The sequence below is a fragment of the Sus scrofa genome, chromosome 15 (assembly GCF_000003025.6).
Source record: "Sus scrofa isolate TJ Tabasco breed Duroc chromosome 15, Sscrofa11.1, whole genome shotgun sequence".
NCBI classification, from domain to species: Eukaryota; Metazoa; Chordata; class Mammalia; order Artiodactyla; family Suidae; genus Sus; species Sus scrofa.
In genome coordinates, this window is record NC_010457.5 from 19934755 (window position 1) to 19946954 (window position 12200).

A 12200-nucleotide genomic window follows, 5' to 3' on the forward strand; every position below is an offset into this window, starting at 1 on the left:
TGAGGTTGCGGGTTCGGTCCCTGCCCTTGCTCAGTGGGTTATCGATCCGGCGTTGCCGTGAGCTGTGGTGTAGGTTGCAGACGCGGCTCGGATCCCGCGTTGCTGTGGCTCTGGCGTAGGCCGGTGGCTACAGCTCCGATTCAACCCCTAGCCTGGGAAACTCCATATGCCACGGGAGCGGCCCAAGAAATAGCAACAACAACAACAACAAAAGACAAAAGACAAAAAATAAATAAATAAATAAATTTAAAAAAATAAAACAAAAAAACCAAACAGAAGTAAATTTTTTAATTGCTTTGGTTATTTTAGGACATCATCTTGCCAATTTCTACAACAAAGCCTATTAGAATACTGATTGGAACTACATTCAATCCATAAATCAATTTAGGGATAACTCATTAATAGTATATCTTAATGGGTTGAGTCAGTCAATCCATGAATACATTACTGTATTTCTCCATTTACTTATATCTCTAATTTTTCTCTGAATTATTTTTTGATTTTCCATCTATAGGTCTTTCACAATGTTTGTTAAATGTATTAGTAAGTATTTTATTTTATTTTTCTTTTCTTTTTTTTAGGGCCGCACCTGCAGCATAGGGAAATTCACAGGCTAGGAATCAAATCAGAGCTACAGCTGCCAGCCTTCGCCACAGCCATAGCAACATGGCATCCAAGCTGCATTTGCAACCTATACCACAGCCCACAGCAATGTGGGATCCTTAATCCACGGAGCGAGGTCAGGGATTGAACCTGCATCCTCATGGATACTAGTTGGGTTTTTAACCCACTGAGTCACAAAGAAAACTCCTGTATTTTTAAACGTCTATTATTTATGGAATAATTTTTATTTATTTATTTTTAATTTTTTTGTCTTTTTGTCTTTTTAGGGCCACACCCACGGCATATGGAAGTTCCCGGGCTAGGGTCAAATCAGAGCTACAGCTGCTGGCCTATACCACAGCCATAGCAACGCAGGATCTGAGCCGCATCTGTGACCTACACGACAGCTCACAGCAATGCCAGATCCTTAATCCACTGGGCAAGGCCAGTGATATAACCCGCAACCTCATGGTTCCTAGTCAGATTCATTTCCGCTGCGCCATGACTGGAACTCCTGGAATAATTTTTAAAGTTTCACTTATTGTTCATTGTTACATATAGAAGGATTAGGAAGATACTTTATATATTGACACTGTATCTGTGACTTTGCTAAACTCACTTATTCTAGCAACCTTTGCAAGTTCCTTAGAATTTCTAAATATAACCATGTAATCTGCAAATGAAGGCAATTCAAGTTCTTCCTTTTCAAAAAAACAAAAAACCTGGGAATCAATTTGAGTCAGTTACTATATTATATGTATTTCAAACTTACCAAGTACTTAACACTTGAAACAACTTTGTGACGGAGGGTCTACTTCAACTCCATTTCACAAGAAAACTGAGGCAGAGTGAAGTTAAGAACCTTGCATAAAGTCACACAGCTAGTACCCACAGAAACTGGGAATGGATTCCAAGCAGTTTAACTCTGGAATTGGACTAGGCTGTATTGCCTCTCAAAACAACTAATTTTGGAAAATCAATTCCGCATTTGACTGACACAGGAATGAGAACCTTATTCAACACAATGCTGGCTAACACACAAACCTGGACTAAAGACAACAGCTAACTAGCTCCATCCTCCTGAGAAACACTGTGCATAGGAATGAGACTCTCACACTGTTCACTGTCTTCTGGAACCCTTTAAAAAAAAAAAAAAAAAGGCAATAGTTAGGAAAGCTTTAGAGCTGAAAGGAACCCTTACAAATTATCTATTCCACTGTCTGAGGCTTGAGGGTAGAACTAAGACTAGGGCAATATTTCCCAGCAAATTGTCCCAAGTTCTTTTTAGAGAAGAATGTAAAAAGCTTTTTCTTTTAAAGAGAAAAAAATCAAAATAGAAAAGTTATTTTTGGCCACACCTGCGGCATGTAGAAGTTCCCGAGCTAGGGACTGAACCCATGCCACAGCAGAGACCCAAGCCGCTGCAGTGACAATGCTGGACCTTGAACCCCTGTGCCACAAGAGAACTTTCTGAAAAAGAAAATCTGACATGTTATATTTTATTATGAATTTTGTTCGAACCAATAGACATATTCTACATTTAAATTCATTATAGCAAAACAGTAAGCACTTGGGTTTTACCTATGAGTTAAAACATTTAATTTTTAAAAAGCAGTTATGAGAAACTATTTTATCACCCAAAGGATCTGAATGAATTATTTTATCTGTCATGGTACATATAAAATTAAACCTTTTAATAATTCTTCATAGAATGTCTAAAGGCTAGGCCAGCATGATATGATTCTCAATTTACTTATCAAACATTATTTTTTTAATTTATATTGGCACTTAACCTACCTCTGAATTCGATGTTTTCTGCATATAAAGACAAAAATTCTTCTGATTCCCACCATCACAGGATCCCAATTATTATAATGGCACAAGAGAGTTACAATGAAAAATGAAAAAAATACATGGATAGCGCCTGCAAAAAATAACCAAGAGAACTGCACCTAAAAGTAAGAGATAGGAAAAAAAATTTTTTAAAAAAACCCACAATTATTATTAATTTTCCCTTAAACATAAGCTTTCCATTTACAAAAACTTGCAGGAATTAAAACACTAAGAAAATAATACTAAGTATTCAAAACATATTAAATACATTATTATTAAATATAAGGATTTGGGACTTCAACCTACTAACCACTTGCTTAAATTAGCAACAAAAATGCCTTTCACTTGGAAAACAACCTAATGAAAAGGCATGAAGGCATGGCTTGCATTTATTAGTTGAATACAGAACTATGAAATTTTAAGCTTTTGTCTTACAGATCAGTTGTCCATTTCTTCTTTACTGCTTACTACCTATTCTCAAGCTGATTCCTCTCATTAAGTTTCTGAAATCATCTTTAAAAACTCTCATTTTTAAAAAACTAGGTTATGTTATAGCTGTGATAGGTTGTTATGTTAATGGTTCTTTAAAAGAAGATAAAACTCTTTATAGTAGAAAAAAATTGTATTGCAGAAATAATTTTTTAAAAATCTAATAAACAAATAAAAGAAGATAAAAACTCAAGTGAAACCTGCAAAACTTTTATTGATGAAAATAATTTTAGCTTGATTATCTAGGAACAAATGAAAAAGATTCAAAAGGAAATCATGACTAAGTAAAATAAAGACTACAAATAGAAATACTTTCACTAGGAAACACGAGCCAGAGAAGACAGGCAGCAAGCGGAGCCTCAGCAGTTAAGGAGCCCTCAGATAACCCAGTTTGACCCTCCAATCCATCATTTCATTAGTGTTGTCAAGAAGATTAAAAAACAGTGAGATGGTAAAGTTACCAAAAAAAAAAAAAAAATCATTCTTTCCTTTATCATCTAGATTCAACTAAGAATCAAAAACAATTGCCTAAGGATAACCTGACCCCCTTGCTGTACAGTGGGAAAATAAAAAAAAAAATTATAAAAAAAATAAAATAAAATAAAAATGATCTAAAACAAAACAAAACAAAAACAAAACAAAAAAAAAAAAAAACAATTGCCAAAAAGCCCTCACTGATTAATTACTGAGACTCAGCTGCAATACACTGGTACTCTGTTTTCAAAATAATGACAAAAATAATAACTCCTATCTTTAAAATAGGTAAGAAAAACTGCTTGCTCTCTTTATGCATTTTAAAAAAAGGTGTAAAATCAAAGGCAAGAATCCTTCTGGTGGGAAACATATTATTCTATTTCACAGAATCACTATTCAGAGTAAAGGGGTTATGTGAGAACAATTTTTTTTTTTTTTAATGAGGAACTCATAATGCGTAACACAAGAATACTGACAACTTTTAACTACTGACAACTTTTAATATGCACGTCCTGCTTATATGTACATACACACAGGCTCAGTCAGCCAAAGGACACCTAAGAAAGAGAAGTCAGTACTCAAAAGCCTTCACAATGTTATTAAAATATTGGTATAACATATTCTTGAAATATTTGTAAGAATATTTAATAATCTAGAAAAAACTATGATGAATTTAAATGACCCAAGAACAGAAAAAGTATTAAAAACATGACTAATGAGAATTAAAAATATAGTTGATAGAATGATTTCATGAATATTAAACTAAAAACCCTATTTTGTAACTGAATAAAAGCAAATTACATAAACGAAAGTAAAACCCTGACTTTTAAAGGAAAAATTCACTTTTAACAATGTAGTCATAGGAGTTCCCATTGTGGCTCAGTGGATTAAGAATCCAAAGTAGTATTCATGAGGATGTGGATTCAATCCCTGGCCTCAATCAGTGGGTTAAGGATCTGGCGTTGTCACAAGCTGCAGTGTAGGTCACAGATGCAGCTCAAATCTCACATTGCTGTGGCTGTGGCGTGAACCTGCAGCTGCAGCTCCAATTCAACCGCTAGCCTGAGAACTTCCATATGCCACAGGCGTGGCTGAAAAAAGGAAAAAGATGCAGTTATTTATGTGTTGCTATGTAATAAAAAACTTTTAATTTGATCTCCAAGACAATTTTTTAATGAAGACATTAAAAAACAAAATTGCCTACATAAATAAGAGTCTGATTTCTGAAATATATCTGGCTACAAATCTGAATACGATCAAGGATGTTTCCTACATACCAAATGTCAAAGGTTAAAAAAAAATCTATCTTAAGCACAATAAATAATGTTGACAAATGCTAAAATTTCAGAAGCTATATATAAATATGCTTGGCTATTAGAAGTGAAAAACCCCATGAAAGTAGATTTCTCCTCTCCAGTTTCTATTGCAGCTCTGGGACACACCCTTCTACTTTTCCAGAAGGTATCTGCCTGCCTTCAATTGCTGCAAATTGCCTAAATCTAGATGTGAAGACAATCAAGAAAAGACTGCCTTTATCCTACATATACAAATATTTTCTCTTTCCTTTCATCTTAAAATATTCAAATAAATTAAACAATCATTTAATAAAATTGGGTCCCCTGTGACAGTTCTTTTTTTTAAAACTCCCTTAAATTAACCTCCAATTTTTCTTTTTCTTTTTCTTTTTGTCTTTTCTAGGGCCGCTCCCACGGCATATGGAGGTTCCAAGGCTAGGAGTCTAATCCACGCTGTAGCCACCAGTCTACACCAGAGCCACAGCAACACCAGATCCCAGCTGCGTCTACAACCTACACCACAGCTCACAGCAACGCAGGATTCTTAATCCACTGAGCAAGGCCAGGGATTGAACCCGCAACCTCATGGTTCCTAGTCGGATTCGTTTCCGCTGCGCCACAACAGGAACTCCCAATTTTTACTTTTCAAATTTTCCAAAAAGCTCATGTTCTCAAAATATCAGTTTGGTAAAGTTCATTTACACAACAATCTGCCAAAATCCTCTAATAAGCAGCACTTCCCCAGTTTCACTAGAATAAATTTCAGTTGATATTCAAGATTATGACCCTGAAATGCAAAAGGACCTAGATCTATGACAGGATCTAATTATCTACAACTTCAGTGTTACATATATTTTATAATATTCACATTCTTTGAAAATGCATGATACACGTTAAGATAATTCTCAGTTATAGAGATTTCCATTCCTAACCATGACAAATAAATAAGAATTTGCTGAGCCAAAAAACAAAATTAAATATCAGCACAGAATTGTTTTTGAATAAAAAGGATACATATCATTGAAAGCATTATGCCTTTATCCTAAAAACCACATAAAGATCTAAAGAAAAAAGTTTTAAAAATCTGATTAGTGGTTCCCACCATGGCTCAGCAGTTAACGAACCTGACTAGGATCCATGAGGATGCAGGTTCGATCCCTGGCCTCACTCAGTGGGTTAAGGATCTGGCATTGCCATAAGCTGTGGTGTAGGTCGCAGACGCAGCTAGGATGTGGCGTTGCTGTGGCTGTGGCATACAGCTCCAATTTGACCCCTAGCCTGGGAACCTCCATATGCCGCCAGTGCAGCCCTAAAAAAGCAGAAAAAAAAAAAATCTGATTGTAGGAGTTTCCATTGTGGCTCAGCAGAAATGAACCCAACTAGTATCCATGAGAATACGGGTTCTATCCCTGTCCTCCCTCAGTGGGTTGGGGATCCAGCATTGCCATGAGCTGTGGAGTAGGTTACAGACATGGCTCAGATCTGGCAGGGCTGTGGCTGTGGCAAAGGCCAGCAGCTGCAGCTCCAATTTAACCCCTAGCCTGGGAACTTCCATATGCTACACTTGTGGAACCCCCACTCCCAAAAATAAACAAACAAAAAAACAATTATAACTTTTACACATTATAAGCCTTTTGGGCTTTAAAGTGTTTCCTCTTCAAATTAACACACACTATTTTGTTACTTAATACACAGTATTAAAAGCTTACGAGTACTGAACTGAGTGACAAAAAGCTACACAACTGTCTCTGAGCATCAGCCAATGGCATACCTCTTTTCTCCCTGGTGCCCCTGCACTAAAGAACTTTCTTCAGGCTCCCAGAAGGGACCACACCCGACTCTCTTTCTGCAGTGTTACTATCATTGCCAGCAGTTACCAAAAGAATCCAGGACTTCATAGAAGAGAGAAAGAGCACCTGCCCTGCTGAGTCCAGACGGACAAGAGCATTCACTGAGAAATGATGTTTTTCCTGTGTGCTCATATCCATGAGATATTAGCACAGTGTTAAGGAATCTTTGGAGTTATCTTAGAAATCAAAACACTACTACTTACACGATAAAACAGACCTCCTATTCCATATCATGGACTTACCAAAGGAATATAGTCAGCTCCAAAACTGAAGAACAACATATAAAGAAACTGCCCTTAATTTATAAATTAGGGTAAACAATTGAAAGGCTAAAAATGCAACAGATTATCCATTTCTTTGGTACTTTTTATATCTTTATGTAGTAAAACATCTTAGAAGAGAAAGCATCAAGTATATTATTCACGGTCATCTCTATTTTTTTTCCTTCTTTTTAGGGCTATACCTGCAGCATATGGATGCTCCCAAGCCAGGAGTTGAATCAAAGCTGCAACTTCCAGCCTATGTCACAACCACAGCAACAGTGGATCCTTAACCCACTGAGCGAGGCCAGGGATCAAACCCACATCCTCACAGAAACAACAATGTCAGGTCCTTAACCTGCTGAGCCACAACAGGAAGTCCATGGTCATCTCTCTTACAATTTAGCCACATTCCTTATGTTTCATTAGCTATAGCAATATACCTAAAATATATTATAAATAGTTTGCCTTACCTTTTGCATACACATATCAGCTATTATGGACAGAGGTATTGTAAGGCTAAGTGCAAGTGTACCTATCAATGATGAGGTAAGAAAGCAGCCCCTAAAAAAAAGAAAAAGAAAATATGCATTTCCATACCAAAAAAGAGAATCAAAGAAAAATAATGATCAAAGACTATCCTAAAATATAGGCAAAAGAGATCAGGAGCAAAAATAAAAGCCCAGGATGGACTACGACATAATAAAAATAAAGTTACTAGGATGAATCTTAAACTTTATCTTCAAATATTAAAAATCAAATATATACATGAAAATTTCAAAAGACTTTACGCCATTTTCTAGATCTGCTTATAGAAGTTATTCAACTCTGGATGTATAGATTATATTTTATTAACTTTTATTCCAAAACTGTCAAAATAATTCTTATATAGTTTTGTGATAATGATACTTAGCAAACAAAGAGAATAGCTATATTAAAATTTCAGGACAATACCTGACAATATAGACTAAAAAACTAATAAGCCAACAGGTGAGTGTGTCATCAAAGCAAAAATATCTCACCCTCATTAAAACTAAGTCTTTAGATGTGTGTTGCTCCTTTGATTTGGTTTAGTGTTGGGGGAAAAAAAAGTTTGTTTCACTGATTATCTTACTGCTACTGAGTTGTTAGCATAAATACTTTTTTTTTTCCCTTTTTTTGGCTGTTCTGCGGCATATGAAGTTTCTGGGCCAGGTATCAGATCGGAGCCGCAGCTGTGGCATACGCCACAGCTGTGGCAACGCAGGATCCTTTAACCCACTGTGCCAGGCCAAGGATCGAACCCACATCCTGGAGCCACAGAGACACTATGGATCCCGGTGTACCACAGCAGGACCTCTACCGTAAGTACTTTTAAATGCATGAGTGTAAAAGTATAATCTGAAAACCTTTTTGAGGTCCTGAGAAATCCATCTTAGGTAAGGATAAACATAGCTTTGATATGACTTTAAGTGTCCAGTTTAACCATTCAACAATAAGCACTCATTTACACAGCTGGGAATATAAAATAAAAAAGAACAAAAAAAAAAGAAATTTTGTAGAAGGCTTAGAAGTTAGTAGTGGCTGCCTCTGGGGAAAATGAATAAAAAGTTGGGGTAGAAGGGAGATCTCCTTTTCATTGTAATCTGTTTTGTATACTTTTGTATGTATTATTCTTTTAACTTAAGTTAAATACGAAAAAGGATAAAATATTTCAAAACATGTTATTATTTCTCCAAATGTAAAATTTTCCAAGACAGCAAACTCAGAATGCTCACATAATAGAGAGATTACATTTTTGTTACAACTCATATTCATTCATCCCCAAAGCCTATATTAAATTCTGCCAAACATAATGAAACCCTATTGTGTATATTTATTAAAAATAAAGCTCTCGGAGTTCCTGTCATGGCTCAGTGGAAATGAGTCCGACTAGGAACCATGAGGTTTCAGGTTTGATCCCTGGCCTTGCTCAGTGGGTTAAGGATCTGGCATTGCAGTGAGCTGTGGTGTAGGCCAGCGGCTACAGCTCCAATTGGACCACTATCCTGGGAACCTCCATATGCCGCAAGTGTGGCCCAAAAAAAAGGAAAATAAATAAATAAATAAAACTCTCAATAAAGAATGAGGTGGTTTGTTTGTTGGGATTTTGTTGTTGTTGTTTTTTAGGGCCATGCCTGCAGCACATGGAGATTCCCAAGGTAGCGGTCGAATCAGAGCTGTGGCTGCTGGCCTATGCCAGAGCAACTCAAGATCAGAGCCGCATCTGCGACCTACACTGCAGCTCACAGCCACACCAGATTCTTAATCCACTCAGCAAGACCAGGGATGGAACCCGAAACCTTATGGTTACTTCTCAGATTCTTTTCTGCTGCGTGACAATGAGAACTCCAAGACTGAGTATTTTAATATTTGTAAGTAGTACAGTCCATGTTTATTATGAGTCTCAAGGTAATATGAATCATACTGAACACTTCTCTAATATCCAGAAAAAAATTTATTTCTTCCGCATATATAAAAACTCCCTGCTTTGACATTTTTCAATTTAAACTAAACTTGGAAAAGTAGAGAATATTAACTTGTATTAAAATACAGTGAGTGCATAATTACTTAAAACATATGACTCACTGGATTAAACCCTATAAAACTACCATCAAAAACTGTTGAAGATCAACAATTCCTATGGTTCAACTAAGTTCAATCAAAACACTATCAGAAAGTAGTTCTAGGGAGTTCCCGTTGTGGTACAGCGGTAACAACTCCAACTAGGAACCATGGGGTTGTAGGTTCGACCTCTGGCCTTGCTCAGTGGTTTAAGGATCCAGAGCTGCCATGAGCTGTGGTGTAGGCCACAGACGCAGCTTGAATCTGACATTGCTGTGGCTGTGGCCGGGTGCTGTAGCTCTGATTAGACCCCTAGTCTGGGACTCTCCATATGCTGCAGGTATGACCCTGAAAAGCAAAAAAAAAAAGAAAAAGAAAAAGAAGTAGTTCTATCTACCTAGGACAAAGTGTGGAGAGAGGCAAGAGAAATGATAGGACAAAAGAATAAGAGACACATATGATCTATATTACTATAAAAAATAAAATATGCAATTCTTTTTGGTTAAAAAAAATGAGCAACAGAAGTTCCCAAGTGACACAGTGGGTTAAAGATCTGGTGTTGCCACACCTATGGTGAAGGCTGTGACTATGGCACAGGTTCAATTTCTGGTACAGGAACTTCCACATACTATGGGTGTGGGGAAAAAAACTGAGCACTTAAAATAATTTGTACATAATGAGCAAATGGATTTTGGTATCAAAGAGCTTTAGATCAACAAAGGAATTTAAGATAATTACATGAATTACTATAGCACAAAGGAAATCGTTAAGTACTACACAAAAGGGAGTGTGAAGATAGCAAGAAAACAGAGAAATTTCCTTAATTGAACAGGGGCGAGAAGCATAGGTAGAGCACTAAGAAAGACTTCATGGAAAAGGCTGTTTTTCTTGCAGTCTTTGCCAAGGGAAAATTAGTCAGTGGCCTTAAATGGCATATACTAAAATTTATTTAGGAGTTTAACTACAATTTGCATTTCTTTCTCAGTTCCTATTAGGTGGAAACAGGACTAGGTATTAAGCTCTATATTTGAAAGCCTTCTTAAACGCCATACATGATAATGTTTTCAAATTATTTTAAGATTACTACATGTCAACATAGTTAATATTACAACATATCAAAGTATGTTAAAAACTCAAGTTAATTAGTTTTAGAGTTTATGTATGTTTCACTCATATGAAAAATCTTGAGGATAAACAAAAAAGTCTATGAACAAGCAGACATTCCAAAGTTTCTTGAATAAGCAAAGTCCTCAGATTCTCTCTCAGAACTTATGTATTCATACCTAGAATACATGTCTCCTAAATGTTGATGCCCATTAGATAACTTTGCTTTTAATGTGCATAACACGCAACTTTCTAAAACAGTTTTACAAATTTAGATCATTCATAGGCATTTATTCACTGAACAAACATTTATGATGAGCTCTTTCTAACATGCAAGCCACTACTCTATGCAATGGCTATACAGAGGTTAAAAAACAAAACATAGTTCCTGCTCTAATGGAGTTACTGTATTAAACTGTAAGTGTGTGAGGTGGGAGACGCACAGGAGGGGCCATCGGAAGAAAGAAACAAACACTTAAACTAGCCAAAAACCCCATAACTAACAAATCATAAGGTAATAAACAGTACCTACCACAACCATAGGAACTCTGAGAGAACTGTTCCAATAAGGCCATTAACGATAATGCACATTAACACTACTTTATTGGGAAACTCAAAGTCCTCAAATCCGGTATAATGAAGTAAAAAGAAACCTGGCCATAAGAGCAGCAGATTAAAGAGACCTACAAAACCTAAAAGTGTATAAAAGAAACAAAAGTTAATAACTGATTTATTTCAATTTTCCAAACATACAACTCTATAATCATAAAAGATTAGATTTTACACAAAGGGATTCAACGGGTTTCCTTAACCAGAATTTCCGTTAATTTTTTTTTAAGTAAGTCTTGTGGAGAAATTAATACAAGAAAAAACTTTAGTAAGCAACTGGTGATCACTGAGTCTTCAAGGTTCAACTACCCCACTGCATGGAGCAAGTACTGTAGAATAAACCACTTACAATAGCTCAAAAAGGGCTGTTAATCTGAGATTATAATAATATAGTGTCCTAGAACTTAAAGGAATAACTGGTTTGTGTGTGTGAGTATTTAGCCTAAATCAATTATGAGAAAGGAGATGGTCTACTCGCTGATTTAAAGTATTTATTTGCTTAATGCAGCTGTGCTATACTAGGAACAATGGAGGAAGGTTCCTAAAAAGATAAAATCCTTGGTTCCTGCCTTTCCAGAGCTTGTAAATTAGTCTATGAGATTACATACCATACAAATAACTATTCAAGTATGAACTAAGCAGACTGACTGTGTAAAGAAAGGTTATAACATTTAGCACTTAAGTATGTGCTCTGCAGTCTATCTGTCTTGGGTTCCAATCCCAGCTCTACCATTCACTAGTACTGTAATCCATAGGCACACTTTAGGCAAGATGCTGAACCCCTTGTAACCCTCGGTTTTCCAATCTATAAGTGCAAGATAATATTCAATTAGGTTACTAGGAAGATGAGATGAACACATAACATATAGCACAGTAAACAGAGTAAACAGTTAATAAAGGCTAGCTATTCTTATTTTAGAAATATAAGCTTATATATGACTACATACATGTGAATGTAAAGGAAAAAATATTACAATTTTATAGTAGTTTTTATTGAACTTTCTATATAATTTAATATCACCATTCCATTATGTGATCCACAGGCAACTGAAGAGCTTTTTTATTTTTTAAAGAGCTTTCTTAAAAGAAAATTAAATTAC

The 12200-nt window shown here is 35.9% G+C and overlaps 1 protein-coding gene across 2 annotated transcripts in view; it reads right to left on the reverse strand.

The window, feature by feature from the left end:
- Positions 1–12200, reverse strand: part of SLC35F5 (solute carrier family 35 member F5) — a 47331-nt gene that overhangs the window by 10318 nt on the left and 24813 nt on the right. Inside the window, exons 12-15 of one of the 2 annotated variants that reach the window (NM_001243692.1) lie at positions 11024–11183; positions 7278–7368; positions 2401–2555; positions 1648–1741 (exon numbers count right to left, since the gene is read on the reverse strand). In NM_001243692.1, coding sequence (NP_001230621.1) covers positions 1666–1741; positions 2401–2555; positions 7278–7368; positions 11024–11183 — 482 coding nt within the window. In that variant the 3' untranslated portion in view covers positions 1648–1665. The remainder of the gene's footprint in view (positions 1–1647; positions 1742–2400; positions 2556–7277; positions 7369–11023; positions 11184–12200) is intronic. The other variant, XR_002338988.1, reaches the window with a different exon arrangement.